Genomic DNA, 17694 nt, shown 5'->3' with positions numbered 1-17694 from the left:
TAAATATTAATCAAACGCCTACAGTTACGCGTCATTCCAAATCCATATGCCACAAACAGGCAGCAGCCCACGCTGTGTTTACTGCACATTGTTTGTTCCATTGTTTAGACCCACTTTTGTTCAGAGGGGTGACATTTTTGTGTTGTCACCAGGCCCCATTTATTTGTATATATTTTGCAGGTGCTCATAAAATGGCAGCATAAATATGTGGGGCTTTATTTCAATAATTGCATCACTTGTGGATTTATTCCAATATATTTAACTCAATCGCTTTATTGCTCAACAATACAAAATGAAATGCATACATTTAAATTGTTTATTAAATTGTCAAATATTAAAATGGACTTTATTGGATTGAATTTGCATTCGAACTTCGTTTGGGCTTATAAGGCCTGCAAAGCGCGTCGAGGGAATTCCTCGTGGCACATATATAAATCTCGCATTAAAACGCGTTCGCTCTCATTGTTAATAACAGGGGTAAAAACACAAATGGCCGTGAGTGATGAGATCAATCACACAGGCTTTTGGTGTCAAGTGGTAATAGCTGATAGACGGACAGCGCCCCTCGTTGGTTACACTTGAGATCATTGTGTCGATAGGAGGCAAGTACGGTGCGCGCCCCCAACACATCTCTACACACTGCTCTGGGTGAAGCCACGTGCACGGCAGCGGCCAAATCCAAAGGCCTGGGTGCTTCTGCCTGGGTGCACATCTCCAAACATCACTTTTTATCTGCATCCCGTGCGTAATTTTAACAAGGAACAACAATGGAAACATACAATCCCGCTTTACGCAGGGCGATACATCGTGCGTAAAAGGGAAATATTATTATTATTATTATTATTATTATTATTATTATTATTATTATTATTATTATTATTATTATTATTATTATTATTATTATTGTTATTATTAGCCTATTGAATGGCATGACCCTAATCAAAGTGTGAGTGCGCGCCTAATAAACACGAGCCACCCCTGACACGGCGGCGTGACCTCACATTTCGTCACTAACTTCTGTCAGAGCGCTCGTGTTAATTGTGTGCAGTGGTGAGTTGCTGTCAAGGGCATTGCCCGTGCGCGCACAATTTGCATTTCCATTCTGCTGTGGAAATGATGAGAAGAGTTTCTGTGCGGTTTAGAGCCTCGCGGCGCAAGTCTGTGGGCGAATTACATTTAAAGAAGGCGAGAGAAATTAAATAAGAAACCGAGACCACTTCAGGGCTATTAACATCTAAAATATCCCCTGGAAATTTAGACCAAAATACACATGACCAAATACCCTGGGCGCCGTCGCTCACGCAGCCACGACTTCAATTGTGTCCATCAATGTTTTGTAGGCCTTTTCTGAAATTATTTTTCTGAAAAGTTATTACGCCCGTCACTCATTTCGCTGATGGAAATTTGAATGCAGCCCTGACTGGACCGTATTTACTCTTTCATACAAGTGTCAGGTGCCAAATCAGACTTAGAGGTCTATTAAAAATCTCATCAGTAAGTATGATACGGGCACGTGTTGCGTCGTGTCCTCAGAAAACGGGATGCATCAGCTTTAACCTTGACTCTTTTTTTTTTCTCTCTTCTTCTTCTTCCTTGCCATGCGTTTGCCAGCCTTTGCCACAGCACTCAAGAGAACTCATTCCACCGCTGACCTCGCTGATTGAGCTGCTGCCAGACACACGCTCACCTGCTAGGTCCACATCAAACGCTCTATATGTTTATTTTCTATTTGCTTAATGTTTTAGCTCAAATGGAGTGGCTTAATATATAGATATATAGGGTGATATCTGCAACGCACAGGGGCAGGAATCTGGATTCGTATCGAGGCGGCGCCACTATTAACAGAAATGTTAATTATTATGTCAAGAGTCAAGGTGAAAGCAGCACAGCAATAGCTAAAAATACTCCTTTGCCATCCTCGGTGCAAGCGCGAGGAGTGTTACTGGCAAGGGACCCTTTTGCTCCAACAAAGGGGTGGAAGTAGAGGAAGTAAATGAATTACACTACACAAGCCAAATTCTGTCTTTGTTTCATCCGTGCTTGTCCTGTCCTTATTTTCTTTTTCATCTCTCCGAACCTCTCCCTCTTTCATGCCATTGGAAGTGTAGCAAATTGTATAATGCTGCTCTTTGTTCTTACAGAGTCAAGCCACATGAATAGCCATCTTCAGCACACACACACACACACACACACACACACACACACACACACACACACACACGCACACACACAAAAACACTACTGACAAACTGATCATCTTAAAAAAGCAACGCCCTGGTGCTCCACTTGGCCTACTTTCCGCCGCAGCAGCAGCAGCACACTGGGACGTGGGAAGAGCAGCAGAGAATTCAGGGGAGGATGTTCTTCCACTCTCGGAAACATTGGATATAGCAAGTGTGATGTACATAAACATAGCCGTAGCATTGTCAACCTTAGACCGCGTTTGCCCCAGATAACTAGTCCCTACGTGCTTCCACCATTCTCTTTGACTTTGCAATTGAAATCCGGGGGAAGATTATGCCAAAGCTAAAAGAGGCAAACTCCAGGGTGGGATTTTCAGTCGTCAATTCCTGTTGGATTTAATAGCATTATGACATATAGTACACCATCTGCTGGGTTTCCTGTTACTAGGTTTTGCGCGAGGGGAGTCCTGTTTGCAGGCGCTAATTTTTGAATCATTGCAGCCAAAAATCTCTTCTTCTTTTTTTTGAATGGACAGCACAAAGTCGAGTCCGAATCGTTCTTTTTCTTCTTCTTTTTCTTTGCTCAGACATGTGACTAAGCACGGAGGTCTCCAGGTCTCCGAACAGTAGTGCGCAGACACACACACACACAAAGGGAAAGTGGAGGGAAAGTAACCAGTCCTAACTTTAGCCAAACAGACTTCCTGAAGCGCAAGGATAATCTGGGGCTTCTCCGAACACCGCCTAACCAAATGTCGACATCTGTGAGGGTGTGCATAAAGAAAAGCTCCTCAGAGGAACGCGGGGATAATAATCTTAGTTCCCCTCACCTTCAGCCTGCCCACAGGGGTTTGAATAGGGAGATGAAGAAATCCTATGTAAACATGCCAAGTCAAATTTTCACTTGAAATGTGACATGAAGGCGAAAGGGCAACCTTGGTGCATGTCTAATGTGGCTCCCATTACTTGAGTCATCAGCGCCCCTGGATGTAAACAATTGATGTATTCAGTCCATGCTTTCGACGCACTATGCACACATGAAAAAGGCCTTCTTATCCATAACTGTAAAAACTGTGCGAAGGTGAGGTGTCCGGGAAAAAAAAGCCTGGCTGGGATTGCCTGTGTTCAATAGCATCCATAAAGCGAGTTCTTCTCTCTTGAGAAACATACAAAGTTTGAGCATCTGTTCCATCATGTAGTCTTTGTTAAGAAATTAAATATTGAACTGATCTAGTGTACCATGAATGTTTCACTCACATAGTGATTAGACAGACTGAGAGGCAGAAGACACCGCAGCACTTTACGCCCTGTTTTAATATAGCCTGTTTGTTGTCGTCGCCTTTAAGTGTTTTCATGCACTGCATTGTGCCGTTGGTGTCGAAAATGGTTTTTAATGCCATTCCAATTAGGCTTAACATGCATGTCTAATTCTAGTACACAAGCACGCACACATAAGCAAATTGGCATGCGCACCTCATATTTCCTCGTGCTAAAACACAATCACCCAGTGCACAATAAGCTCCGTGATTGTGGTCCAGCTGATAATGCACATCAATATAATTGGAAAAAAGAAATTATAGTTGAGGTTTTATGATTCAATTATCAACTTACTACCATCTGTTTTTACCATTTTATTTTTATATCTATCAAGAAGAAGTCAAAAGGCTGCGCTGATCTAAATTAGTTTTGCTGTTTGCAGTAAAAGGACAAAAGATATTTTTTTACTTCATTGTCCTTTGCTCCAAATCAACAATTGTCTCAAGAGAGGAGCTGCAATGATGTTTTCTTTCTTTCTTTCTTTCTTTTTTTTTTGTCTGGCATTAACATTTTGGACAAGCAGCACAGCACACCTAGGTAACATGCGAAAAGGAAGAGGAAGGGAACCGGTATCATCACAGAGATCATAAAATGGTGTCGTGAGTAGTCTTTTGTCCGGGACCATAGGAGAGTTCTGTAGCTAAAGGGAAGGACAAAAGCACAAGGCGCCACGGGTATAAGGTTCCCCAGAGCAACAATGCTCAAAGTTTCAACTTGCAGCGCATGGGTGTAACTTTAACTGGAATAGTGTGGATCAAAGAGGCACAAACAAAGTGGGTGGAAATGCTGCAGGAGTGTCTGTGCCGGAGTGAAGGACAGGTACACTGGAGAGAGAGCCATTTAGGAGGCGCAGGCTGAGCAATTGCGCCTAATTACTGCCACCGTGTTTAGTGAACTCACAGGGCAGCGCCATTTACTCAAGAAAATTGATGTGTTTGTCATTCTCCTAAAAAAAAAATAACAACCTTAACAGAATTGTGTCAAAACAAGCATCTCACCTAGAAACCTCAATTAATAAACCCGATTCTTTTTCTTTGTTTCGATTTTGCACAAAAGATGACGGGGCAACGGCGGGCAAATCCAAATCGCAATCATTTCTGTGCAGTGCAATGACATTTGCAAAAGCTTCTAAAGGGAGTTCAGACTTTGACAAACATGTTCTGAAAGGCACATGATCCTTGTATCAGTTCAGCTCTTGTTCTTTCAGCCTTCTCTCAAACGTTACTATATTCAAATCGTGCGCCTGAACCGCAATTTCGAAAAGCATGTATCGGAAATCTGATCGCAATTGCCGCACTCGATATCACCCCCCCCCACCCTTCCCCCAAATTCAGCCCCTGTTAGCTGCTGATGTCGAGTGAATCTCAAACATCCATTTTTACATCCGAGAATCTGCTTCTTTAAATAAGTAACAGCCCCGGTAATAAAAAAAAAAAGAATTTGCGGGGCTTAAGGGCACCTCATCAGGTTAGGCGAGTACAATGTGCCGATGTGTAACCTTTACACCGCAGTTGAACCTGCACATACAAGTGTTATGAAAGGTCCCCCGTTGGCGCTACCGCTCTTCTGACATGGATTTGAAGACTTGCCACTTTATTAGCTGCTAAGCCCCCCCACCAATACTTGTTCTATATAGCGGAGGCCTACGTTATGAGCCGGGATCTCATTGTCTGGCGGTTATTAGAGGAAGAGTCGGTGCAAGCAGCACTCTCCCCAACCCCCCCCCCCCCCTCACCACACCCCAGAGACGGGGCTTGACTGTTTGAAGGGAAAGCTACAAGTGCAATTTAACCCATCTTATTTACAATATGATCTGCTACAAGGACATCACAGCTGCAAGGATTCACATCTAATATACAGCGGGCCCCTCAACATGATTCGTTTTTGCTCAATTTCATTTGAGCATATTTGTCTGAATTTCAATAAAGTCCTAAAAATCTGTCAATTATTTCGCCTCTCCTCTGCCTGATATCCCTATCTTTCAGAAGCATGATGGAACCTCTGCAATAACGGCATTTTTAAAGCAATAGAAACACACATAAAAAATAAAAAAAACTTTATTAATTCCTGCGCATAAGCATAAGCCATTTCCTGAGATACTTATCAACTTTGTTTTGGCTTGGGGAAAACAAGCAATTTGTGATCACCACTTGTTTCAGCAGCACACACTTTCTTCTCCAGGACAAGGAAGGGGAGGTTGACGTTGAATAATAAGTGCCATAGTGCCATCTAGTGCACAATGCCGCACACTGACGCGCATGGGAAGGGGGGGCCGGGCGCAAGTTAAATATGCAAGAATCTACAGCTATATGTGCTCTTTTAAAGCCTGGTCAAATGGCCACAGCTGCTAAATAATAAAAGCGAAAGGACAGCGCCATTTAAAGAGACAGTCTATGTGTGCGCTTTAACTACACCGAATGACCACACTGAAAATTTCCACTCGGGGGAAATAAACAAGGAGACAAAGGTTCGTCTTCCAAGCCAAGTCTTTGACAACCTTCAGTAGCAGGGAGCCGCAAGGATAATCTCCGTCAGACAATGAGACGGCGTTGAAGGCTGTGCATGCAAATTGCACTCCTGCCATCTAAATTACAAAGACTTTTTCTTAGACCAACCTCAAGTCATCAGGCCTCACATCTCACCCGTCGGGCCTCCTGGCTGTTAGCTCGCCACTGGATGCTATAGAAACAACAGAAATAATAAGAAAAAAAAAATACACACACATACACACACACACACACAAGCCAAAAACAAGAGTGTTGAATAATTGATTGTGTTTGTCTTTGCTGTTTTGGTGTGTGTGAGTGTCTGTCTGTGTGTGTGTGTGAGTGTGAGCGAGACAGAGTTGAAACTGAGGGTCTGGACACAGCACATGCCCCTGAGCAGAGCAGACACTGGCCAATGGTTTGTGTTAAAACTGTCTGATGGGCCAGCAGTGGGGGGAAGGGATGGCGTACACACATGAGTATCGGTATTTATGTCCAGTGAAAATTCACACAGAAAGGCCAGGAGAGTTTAGAAGGCATAAATATGATGATGAGTTCACGGGGGCCCTACAAAGTGTTTTTGGACTCGCTCGCAGTTAAAATGAAGTAAAGATTTTTGGACCAAAAAAAGCACTGGTCGGTAAATGGCTCAGGAATAGGTATGTTGGAAGATGTTAGGAAGTCAATATACCTTCATTTTGTCTGCGCTGGTAATGAGCCATATTTTCTGGGGAAAATGGCTGCTTCTCCGGAGGCGCCGTGTCTACTGAATGTGGCCCTGATCCTGGATAAAACAGAAGGCTCACCAATCAATCTCTCCAGGTTGCCCACAGCCAGAGAAAGCAGCTGCACCACATGTTTGCCTTGCGCGATAGCGACAAGTTAACATACGGGCAGCACAGTAACCATCCACAAGCAGCCTCTAGCTGTCTTATAATGAATTCCCACAGGGATGGGGAACTATCAGAGTCAGTGGTGTTACTGGAGGCTCGGAATAAAGTCAACACCTCTCCTTATACCTGATGAAGCTACGGCACACCACACACACATGCTGTATACACCGAGGTAGTAATAATGTGGAAAAAAAGACTAAGTACACAGCAATTAAGATGTGCTGTTTATTAAATCTCAAATTAGGCCTAATTCAAATGTTTCTCCTTCACGCTGAGACCATTCTTCTTTCTTTGGCTTTTAATAGCGCTTAGAGGTCCAGCAGCAATATTCTTCAGACTAATTTGGGGTTTAATGAGGAGACATTGTTAAAACACATTGATCATTTTACATATTTTAATGCTATTGGGAATCGGTTTAATTGTTCTGTTGGTATAAAAAAAAATTAAAAAAAGGGAATTTATTTCTTTTTGCCATTACCTTTGTTGTGTTGTATTTTCTCTTGACACTTGTGAATTGTTAGCGATACAAGCTCGTGCTCTTATTTTTGTTTTATTACTGCAGTGTAATAAACAACTAACGTAGTGCTCAAAAGTAAAGTTTCAAGAATGAAGTTGCCTGTATGATTTGTCAACAGTGCTCATGTTTGGGCTTGTCCAATAATGTATTCCAGTTTCATTTGTCAGGGCAGTTCTATTTCTGTTTCTATGACTAACTAACTTCTAGTGCAGCCAATACAGCAGTAGTCTTGGTCCACCTTTATATATAGATAGTGTGTTGCTAACCTCCAGGCCTGTGCACTGCAGGCTCCCACGGGACGCGTTGTGAGTGATGAGAGGGATGTGGAGCCTGGGAGATGCCGGGGAGAAGGTTTAGGTGAGACTTGGTCCAGGTCTTGCAGGGTGCATCCCTATTTATTCACTTGCCACCTCCAGGACAGTCTGCAGATGTAGAAAACAAACAAAGCTCTGAGGCACCACATGCGCAGTATTATCCTCAGCTGTCTTCATGTAATCACACTTGGGCTTAATGAGAATAATTTGTTACCCCCAGACTATATCAGATCATTGTGTAACCACATAATACAATGATATTTCTTTTCTTTTTTTTGGTCCTAAACACCAATTAAATGACAGAATTGTAGTAAAATTATGGTCAGCGCTTTCTTTTAACGCACTGCCCACAGAATTTTATAGCAAATAGGTTGCATTGATAGCCAAAGAGGCACTATATATAAATGTACAATGTTAATAAAACTAGCCTCATAAAGTACACAGCCAATGTAATTTGACATACAATAAAATGACCCCATTGTCGTAAATATATGCGCAATTAATTACATAATTGAAGCATGTCTGTCAAAAAAGAATAAAACATACAGCATATTGCAACACTTGGGTTTATTAAGTTTGTGAGTGAGACACAAGTATTTGTAAAGTACAACAGCACCAAATTTATATCAGTGAAGTTCCCTTGTTACACCACTAGGTGTCACCCTATGATCATGGAATAAACGCTCTTCAGCGTGTCAGGTGTATTTACTTTACAGCGAAGGTCATATCAGAAAATTCAGAGGGCACTTGTCTCCTATCACTCTGCAAATACATTAATCCACCAATTGTTTTGATTGTTTTTTAGTTCCAACCAAATGCATTGGGTTAAACAAAGTTAAACAGTTCGAGACAACTTTTAAGCATTTTCGGAAATAATGATATCGAGGGGAAAAACGTACCTCACAGATTTCTCTTAATTGATTTTAATTGCACAGTATACTTAGATGCGTGCGTTTACCGTCTTTTTGGATGATATTGCGTTGTTCTAATGTGTACACTTATCGAAAACTATGCTCCATTGATTCTACAGGAGCAGTGAATTAAAAGAATCTGTACTTCACTGATTATTTGCCAGAGTAGAAGCAGGTCAGAAGTTTGATGAGGATGGGCTGGAGCCAGGATGTAACATGCGTGCATGACGTCATTTCGCCATGTACCGTGCGCCATTTTGGAGGAAAAAAAAAATCACGGATAATTTCCGTGGTCTTGACAGATCTGGACCCGAGTCTTCACACTGATTTTGGATGCTATTTATTTCCCTTAGCAAGCTACATTGGTTCATACGGTATTGGACGTTGTGTACAATAAGAGCTGCTAAATGAAGCAATGGCGGGTAAGCGACTTTTTGAAGGAGGGAAAGGGGTCCACCTCACTTGCAGTGTGTGATGGCCTGAATCTGCAAGTTAGCCTCACATCTTTAGCGCTGAGAGCTAAGTTGCTAGTTGTCAAAATGTGCACTGTCAGGTTATTTAATTGATAGGATTTGCAGTTTTTACTGACTGCTTAATAATGTGCTCTTTCCTGCAGGAGTTGCAAGTGGAAATGATTTCCAATGGTGTTTCTCTCAAGTGAAAGGAGCAATAGATGAAGATGTTGCGGAAGGTATGTTGCTACCGTTAGCTTTGGGGCTAGGCTACAAGCGGTTGCTAGTTAGTTTGTGTGGTGATGCTCCGTGTGAAAAGCGATGGTTCGTAAGAGGGTAATTGAGTGTTTTGATTGAGCTCAAATGTAATGTATAGTCTAGCTGCGTGAAATCTATTGTAAACATTGACTGATTGTGGTGAAGCAAGTGTGCCGCCTGTTAGCTTTATGCTAGTGTGTGGCTAAGCTATTAAAGGGGAGCGACCGCGTCCATGACGCAAATGCTCTGCGTCCATAAATTGTGTAAATGACATCACACTGGAGTTCATCCATTCATATTTGCATGGTTTGTGCCTTTTGTATAGTCTTGACATTTCTGAAGGACATTCTAGCTACCACAAGGACCTCTGTGAAGTGTATTCAGTTGTTTTCGGTGACTAACTCTGATTTGTGCCCACTTCAGCTGACATAATCTCAACTGTTGAATTTAATTATTCTGGAGAATTACTTGCAACTGGAGATAAAGGAGGAAGAGTAGTGATTTTTCAACATGAACAGGAGGTAAGATCAACGCACATTTAAGCATCTATTACACCGGTGTCAAGTCAGTGTGTTGTCTTAATCCTAATTTAAACACTTTATACATGTTGTTCTTATTTCAGTCAAAGAATCGTCCACATTTGCGTGGTGAATACAATGTCTATAGTACTTTTCAAAGTCATGAGCCAGAATTTGACTATTTGAAAAGTTTAGAAATTGAGGAGAAAATAAATAAAATACGATGGCTACCACAACAAAATGCTGCTCACTTTCTACTTTCAACAAATGGTAAGATTCATCATGTTTTATATCTGTACTCCCTCAAGCTACTCTATCATATGTTAATGTAATGTGTCTATTCTATGCTTCAATAGATAAAACTATCAAATTGTGGAAAATTAGTGAACGAGATAAAAGAGCAGAAGGTTACAACCTAAAAGATGAAGATGGGCGTCTTAGAGATCCCTTTAGAATCACTTCTTTACGGGTATGTTAAATGTATTGCATTTCTCTTTTTTCCCCTCCTGCTTCAAACAAGTGAACATGTGTGCTGTGCTTTTCAGGTACCTGTGCTGATGCCAATGGATCTCATGGTGGAGGCGAGCCCACGGAGAATCTTTGCAAACGCACACACCTATCACATTAATTCCATATCTGTAAATAGTGATCATGAAACGTACCTCTCTGCGGATGACCTAAGAATAAATCTATGGCACTTGGAAATAACGGACAGAAGTTTTAGTATCCTTTTGTTGCCTCATTAGAGAAACATGTTTCAGTTTTAACTGTGTTTGAATTGATCACTATATTAAGGCTTGTCAAGTTATAACCTTAACAGTTTTCCCCTCAGATATTGTAGACATCAAGCCTGCCAACATGGAGGAGCTTACAGAAGTAATCACCGCTGCAGAGTGCCATCCACACCAATGCAATGTATTTGTGTACAGCAGTAGCAAAGGCACCATCCGCCTCTGTGACATGCGAGCGGGAGCACTATGTGATAGGCACTCGAAATGTAAGTCTGTTTACAATTATCTCTTACGCTGTGTTTCTCAATTCATTGCAATCGAGATGGCTTATGGACATTGTTTTAGGTCGACCCTACTTCACTATTCACAGCAATTTTTTGTATAGCAGGATGTTTTGATTATCAGATATTATTAATTGATGGAATCCAAGTGATTTCACAGCATTGTACAGCAGTATGCATCGTAATTCTCTTTTTATTATGACTCAGTCTGGAACTCTGAGGGTTCTGTTTAGAAAGGAACTAATCAAAGTACACATCCTCTGTATGCAGAAGTAAAGTCGTTCGTTCATTGTTGTGTTGCTGTGAATAAATAGATAAATTGGGCCATGTTGTCAAAATTGTGTCAGTCTCAGTCAGATGGAGGCCCTCAATAGGGCTGGGCGATATGATAAAATTGTGATCTGAATCCGATATAAATGGCTTTGATAACTTGCTGTCATGGTGCAATTATATAGCAACCCAGTGCTTTTTCTGTTGCTGTAGCTTTTAAAGTAGTTCTGTGCTCAAATACAGGCATCTGTAGTTTCTTGTCATAATTAGTTTGCCACCAGAGATCTTTGTTGTAAATACAGCATTAATGGAAGAAAACCGCACCGCATGTGTTGTTAGTATGTGAATACAGCGTATTTAAGAGTCAAAATCAGTGCTGTGTTTCCCTCAGACTTACTTTGAACTCCTGGCTGAATCGTCCAGCTAATGAACGATCAGGCTGTGCGCTATGTGAGCTAGAAATGCATTTAGGTAGTAGCCAATAGACTAGATAGAGAAGTCGGCTACCTCTGACTTCCACTGTTTGAAAGTGGGATAATTCATGTAGTGCAGCTTTAATTCTCTTACTGGACAGTCATATACTGAGAGAATGGCATGCTTAACCAATCACAGTGTAGTGTGAACTTTCAGAAGCAGTTGGTAGTTTGGATAGTATGAAGATGCTTAAGTGCACATGAGGAAATACAAATTGTGATCTAACTCTCGCCCCTATTCCGTACCTATTCTGCGATATATTGTGGTTTCTTTGTGATATATTTATTGCACCACCTGATAATACAGTAACAACTCTTTGGTGATTTATTAGACCTTGTAAGATTTGATTTATTTTCCCTTTCTTTTAGTCTTTGAAGAGCCTGAGGATCCAAGCAGCAGATCCTTTTTTTCTGAGATTATTTCCTCCATTTCGGACGTAAAGTTTAGTCACAGTGGGCGCTACATGATGACACGTGACTACCTCTCTGTCAAAGTTTGGGACCTAAACATGGAAAATAGGCCAGTGGAAACATATCAGGTTTGTTATCACATCATGATTGTTTGGCATCATGCAAAGTACAGCCGACTGTCGCGTCAAGAATATTCAAGTAATCTGTATTCATGTGTCTATTTCACATAGGTCCACGAATACCTTCGGAGTAAACTCTGCTCATTGTATGAAAATGACTGTATCTTTGACAAGTTTGAGTGCTGCTGGAATGGTAGTGACAGGTAGGCTTTGTTTATTCCTCGACATGCAACACTGGTTGATTATTAGAGGGATACTGAGTGTGCTTTTCCCTTTCTCACAAGTGCCATAATGACTGGGTCCTACAATAACTTCTTCCGAATGTTTGACCGCAACACCCGGAGGGACATCACACTGGAGGCTTCCCGAGAGAGCAGCAAACCACGAGCCACTCTGAAACCACGGAAAGTTTCCACAGGTGGGAAGAGGAAGAAGGATGAAATCAGCGTGGACAGCCTGGACTTCAACAAGAAGATCCTGCATACCGCGTGGCACCCCAAAGATAATGTGATAGCTGTGGCAGCCACCAACAACTTGTACATTTTCCAAGACAAAATCAATTAAAAGATTTTGGGGCTCCAGTGGATAGGGCTTATACCGTACCTGTGTAGTTAAGCCTACATGTCTATCTGTATAAGAAGAAACAGCCTCGTTGTCCTCCTGGTGAAGAATTCGAAAGCACGTCTCTACTTTTTTGCCACAGGAGGTTGATCCATAGGCTTGTTTTATTTTGAGTCTGAGCTTAGGTTGTTTTTGCCTTTGGCATCAGGGCAATCAACATGCCCTCTGACCCAGAAAGTCCAATTCGGGTCTAATTGATGGAATGGCCCTCCCTGGAGGTCAAACTCTTGAACGTTGGTGTTTGTGTTGACATTTTAAGCCTTCATTTCATGATTTAATGACAGAACTAAGCCCAAATGTTGACGTCTTGTCAAAATGTAACATCATTTCAAAGATTTTGGGCCCACTGAAGCACGGATTCATTCATTGGCCAATAAGCTTGACTGTAACATTCCCCACTGGCCAAGTCTTCTGGCCAAACTACAGTGGAAGAGACCATGAATTTGGAACGTGGACTTTTTTTTTCTCTTTCCCCTCCCTTTTACTTTACCCATCAATACGATGACATAATTTCACTGACTGTATCTACTCAAGTACACCTTGTCATCCACACAATAAAAGAAACTAAAACTACAGATGTGTTTTAAATTTAGAAGTATGTATTAAAACATGTTTATTGCTTTGCATGTTTTTTATGTTGTAGAGAGGTGGAAAATGTTCAGTCACACCACTGTCTTCTCAGCAGATCTCAGAAATGTAGGGGAGATATTTCGGTCTACCTGTTTCGAGAACCACTGCTGAACACAAACAATAACATGTCTCTGTGAACATTATTTTTAGTTTCTGACTTTTGTTGTAGGATACAGGCCAAAAACTACACGGCACAAGTCGGGGCCCAGGACAAAGGGAATCTGCAGCCTTAATATCTACTTCTATCTGTGACAGCTACCGTTTATGTCCCCAAACATTTAACAAACCTCATGTGCATTATTTGTAAATCCTATTTTAAAGAGTTCTGTTCATATACCGCTGCTGCACGTGGCCGTATATGAAATCACTAAGGAGGAAAATTGCACAGCGTAGAGTTTATGTGCCTCCAGATCATGTTAATAAGCTGACCGGCCTCATACATGTGCTCTTATTCATTTATTAAGACTTTCACCTAAATTTTGACCACATGTTGCAAATGTCGGTCTCTGTAGTTGTGAATGCAGAACTGAAGGTTGACTACACACTGACGACATTAAACACATAATAATGCATTGTCTTGTCCATTGATTCCTAACATGGTGGCAATGTATTCACTTGTTTTATTATTTTGACCAAAGTTCAATAAAATTTTAATTGTGTTCAACTTCATGTTATTATTTGACTAATTCCACATAAACGAGCCATTATCTGCCAATATGTTTTAAAGCTTTATTTAGTGTATGAAAAAATGTCTTTAAATGCACTTGTACGTTCACAAAGGCAGAATAATCACTACATGTAAAAAGAAAAACAAAATAAATCACCTAGTATGGTAATGATCCCTTTCAAAAATGTGTTTCTGAAATTCTTCAACATAAATTTACAATATGTTTGGTTGATTTCCCCTCTTACTAATGGGGTTACACATATCAGTTTATAGTTATGAAAAGCAGCAAGTCATCAGGCTGTACAGTGGATGGTTACTGTTCTCTCCTGATGCAGCAAAGTAGTCACTGAACTTTGGACACTGGCGGTCAGCGAGGCTCCCTCTTGCTCCTTCAGAGCCTTGGAAAGGCCAGTTTTAAGGCATCGCTGTCTGGCCACCAACTTAAAAGGACTAGATGGAAGTTGTCATTATTTTTTACTTGCTACTGCCACCTCAGTTAAGCTCGTGCATGATGGAGATAACTTTTTGGGTGACAGTGCAGGCTTTTAGCGGCGGTTGAGGTGAATAGGTTTCGGCTCGTTCTACACATGAGGACATTGGTGGAGCATGTAGGGGGGTGGAAAATACATAATTCCGTCTAGTCCCTTTAATAGGTGGACGGGCTATGTGAAGTGAGGCGCTTTCCAATGTATATCCTTAAAGAAAGATAAAAACACAAAAGTTGTTAATTGCTAATAAATTAAAAACACAATTATACCTTGGTTTTGTTTTTAACTGAAGTTTACACAAGCAGAGCTATTTTTAGTTCTGTTATTTAGTGTGACTTTGCTTACCCTAGTCCAATAGCGAGTATGTGGGAAATGATTAATGACGGCAGGAACAGCTTCAGAAAGTCAGCTGAGAGAATGCCTCCCTTCTTCATGACACTGGTGTTCCTGATGCTGAGAGGGGTCGTGCGCTTGGGGTGCTTCAGCAGGAACTCCCTACAGAGAGCCACATTAATTTTTCATTGGTGTGAATAAATTATAATAAATGGTAGGCTGATTAATGTCACATTGCCCTCTTTGCACATAGATGCCTTACACCTTTGAATTGCAAATAGAAATGTACACCATAATACTGGAACAGATCCTAGTTAGCAACAATATCTGCTTAAAGGGTTCAGCATTAATAGCATTAAAATTCTACTTGTAATGTTTTGTTGAGAGTTTTATATAAATACAATTAAGTAAAAGATAGCTACAAAAATGAAAGGTGACCTGTAACCTTGTGACTACAATCCAATTGTTCAAAAAAACACCATTGAACGTACTTGGGTGGATTGTTTTCCGGGCGACTGGACCAATCCCAAATCCAATCAGCATTTTTCTTCAGCAGGTTGTCTATTTCTCGCCGTGTCTCTTGGAAGTCTTCATCTGACTGAAAGAGACAAATTCATATAATATTTTACAGCACATTTTTACCAACAAAGCATTTCCAAAGCGCATGTAGTGAAATATTAAAAGACTATGGGGTCATTCACCAGAACAGCAGACAAATAGCGGGTGCAAACTGAAAATACACTTATACACACTTAATACACTTAATATAATTGTGTGGCCGTGTTGCACCTGATTTTAGATTTGCTATGATTTGAGTATTGCAGTATTAGGACCACAAATCTGTAAATGATCATGGTACGTGAGTAAAACATAACTGCTGCTGATCCATGTTTGCACGTACTCGTTTTGTACATGCATGCTTGGTAAATGACCTCCTTGATAAATAAAAAGCCATGTTCTGCTTTACAGCTTTTATTACAAAAGATAGACAGTAAGTACTACCTGTGTGCTGTTTCCCTCTGATCCTCTCCACACAAGAAGAGGGGTCTGGGATCTGAGTGGGCTATCAAGAAAACAAAATAACATCAATAAACACTAACGTATTATCCGCACTATAAGTCACATTTTTTTTAATAGTTTGTTGTAGTTGGCTGGGGGTGCGACTTATCCTCAGGTGCGACTTATATATCAAAATACATAATTTTACGTTTGTTATTTTCACACTGTCAGCCGCTAGAGGGCGCTCTAGACTTGTGTACCAGTATACTGCACTCCTGAAGCACTGAAGTGTGAGCAAAACACTTGTGAGGGACTGACGAAAAGCGGAGGTTACTCTTACTGCAGTGACGAAAACAAAAAAAAGCTAATCGTGGGCTAAAAGCTAGATGGCCACAGCGAGAGGAACGAGTTTGCAAATGAGAGCTTGAACAACGTGATGCCGGGAGAGGCTTGTAAATGGTGCAATTAATCCTCCATGCCCAAGTAGTTGCCAAGGCTGGTGCGACTTATACTCCGGAGCGACTTATATATGTTTTTTTCTTCTTCATTACGCTTTTTTTTTTGGCTGGTGCGACTTATGCTCCCGAGTGATTTATAATCTGGAAAATACGGTTCTTTGACATATTAACCAATCAATCCGGTGATTACGGCTTTGTTAAGTTCCCCAGTTCCAATGCATTTTAATATAAAACACATTAACACTAAAAATATGTACAATAGGTTCCCCTCTGGGGCCAGGAATCCCCTGTAAAAGACATTTTTAATCTTAGTGAGACTTTCCTGGTTAAATAAAGGTCAAATAAATAAATAAATACAAAAAACATAAGTACGTATTGGTATTGGAATTGCAGCACAGCGTGACAGTACAACAGGGAGAGGCAATCTATTTACTGACTGGAGTTTAAAATGTGACAAAACATGTAGCCTCGACTAGATCATTTTCCCTTTTTAAATTTAGAGCCTTTAGAAGAATGTAGCGGAGCAGAAAGTATTATATTTATCTTTGTCTGCAGTTGTTTGCATTGCATTTTCTCGATCTGGTGATATTCAGAACAGCACATATTGACCTACTTGCTGATTATTGGCGTGAAAGGTTGTAGATCCAATGAGTTAAGCAAACAGCAAAGACGACAGGACGGAGGCACAAACCTGTTACATTGTGAGCTTCCTCTGGAACTGCTCCTTCCTGACTCATGCTGTGCCTCAAGCAGCATTTTCTCCAAGTCTCCTTCCTGGCTGTATGTTGGGATTTGTTCATGGCTCTCATGTTGACTACTTGCCTGAGAACTACTGCTACTGAAATGCAGCTCAACCCAAGATCCTAAAGTCAAACGAAACAACAGATTAACACCAAATCATGGACAGTAGTGGGCAGCAGTAGTGTGGAGAGGTCAACACATTAGATAAACATTAGATAGAGTTCCTACCACGCACAGAACTTCTGCAATTTCTTCACAGATAATAACATTTTAACTTGACAATGTCACAGTTTGATTTAGTAAAGTCCTAGTTTGGCCCACTTTTGCAGATGTTTCTGCTCTGATTTCTATCCCCACCATGATGATCTGTGTGGTTAGTTCAGGCCATAGTTCAAACAAGCTAGCGTTAGCAAAACAAGCTCTTGGTGTCATAAACTAGTCATAAATGCGTTACCTTGCAAACTCTCGTCAGATGAACTGTCCTTTAGAAGAGACATCGTGGCAAAGTAATGTGGCGAGTCTCTTCGTTCCGCTGTTGAGAAGCAAATAAAGCAAATCTATGTCGAAATCCCAGTAGCCGAGAAACCAGCTGAAGCGCTGAGCTCCACAATAACAATGACGCA

General features: G+C 41.0%; 2 protein-coding genes across 2 annotated transcripts; one reads left to right on the top strand and one right to left on the bottom strand.

Moving 5' to 3' along the window:
- Nucleotides 1–8869: 8869 nt before the first annotated feature.
- LOC306965611 (serine/threonine-protein phosphatase 2A 55 kDa regulatory subunit B delta isoform) lies at nucleotides 8870–14049 on the top strand. Its single transcript, XM_079560127.1, has 10 exons — nucleotides 8870–9043; nucleotides 9238–9312; nucleotides 9755–9852; nucleotides 9954–10119; nucleotides 10206–10318; nucleotides 10395–10572; nucleotides 10682–10846; nucleotides 11974–12143; nucleotides 12246–12337; nucleotides 12419–14049. The coding sequence occupies exons 1-10, from the start codon at nucleotides 9037–9039 to the stop codon at nucleotides 12696–12698; spliced, it is 1344 nt and encodes a 447-aa protein (XP_079416253.1). The 5' UTR covers nucleotides 8870–9036; the 3' UTR covers nucleotides 12699–14049.
- Nucleotides 14050–14519: 470 nt separating this feature from the next.
- Nucleotides 14520–17694, bottom strand: bnip3 (BCL2 interacting protein 3). The gene is made up of 6 exons (XM_079560128.1): nucleotides 17526–17694; nucleotides 17022–17193; nucleotides 15876–15936; nucleotides 15365–15471; nucleotides 14886–15035; nucleotides 14520–14747 (listed from the first exon to the last, which is right to left on the bottom strand). The coding sequence occupies exons 1-6, from the start codon at nucleotides 17566–17568 to the stop codon at nucleotides 14699–14701; spliced, it is 582 nt and encodes a 193-aa protein (XP_079416254.1). The 5' UTR covers nucleotides 17569–17694; the 3' UTR covers nucleotides 14520–14698.

Source organism: Gobius niger, assembly GCF_951799975.1.
Source record: "Gobius niger genome assembly, chromosome: 7".
In the NCBI taxonomy this organism is placed as follows: Eukaryota; Metazoa; Chordata; class Actinopteri; order Gobiiformes; family Gobiidae; genus Gobius; species Gobius niger.
This window is presented reverse-complemented; position numbering and strand designations above follow the sequence as displayed.

What these genes read in the sequence shown, in the direction of transcription:
- LOC306965611 (XM_079560127.1), top strand. An exon ending in TTTTTCAACATGAACAGGAG is followed by an intron (nt 9,853 to 9,953) that starts GTAAGATCAACG and finishes TTCTTATTTCAG; the next exon opens with TCAAAGAATCGTCCACATTT. An exon ending in TTAGAATCACTTCTTTACGG is followed by an intron (nt 10,319 to 10,394) that starts GTATGTTAAATG and finishes TGTGCTTTTCAG; the next exon opens with GTACCTGTGCTGATGCCAAT.
- bnip3 (XM_079560128.1), bottom strand. Translation starts at nt 17,568, where the DNA reads ATGTCTCTTCTAAAGGACAGTTCATCTGACGAGAGTTTGCAAG. An exon ending in ATCTGACGAGAGTTTGCAAG is followed by an intron (nt 17,194 to 17,525) that starts GTAACGCATTTA and finishes GTTTGACTTTAG; the next exon opens with GATCTTGGGTTGAGCTGCAT. An exon ending in GGAAGCTCACAATGTAACAG is followed by an intron (nt 15,937 to 17,021) that starts GTTTGTGCCTCC and finishes TTTTCTTGATAG; the next exon opens with CCCACTCAGATCCCAGACCC.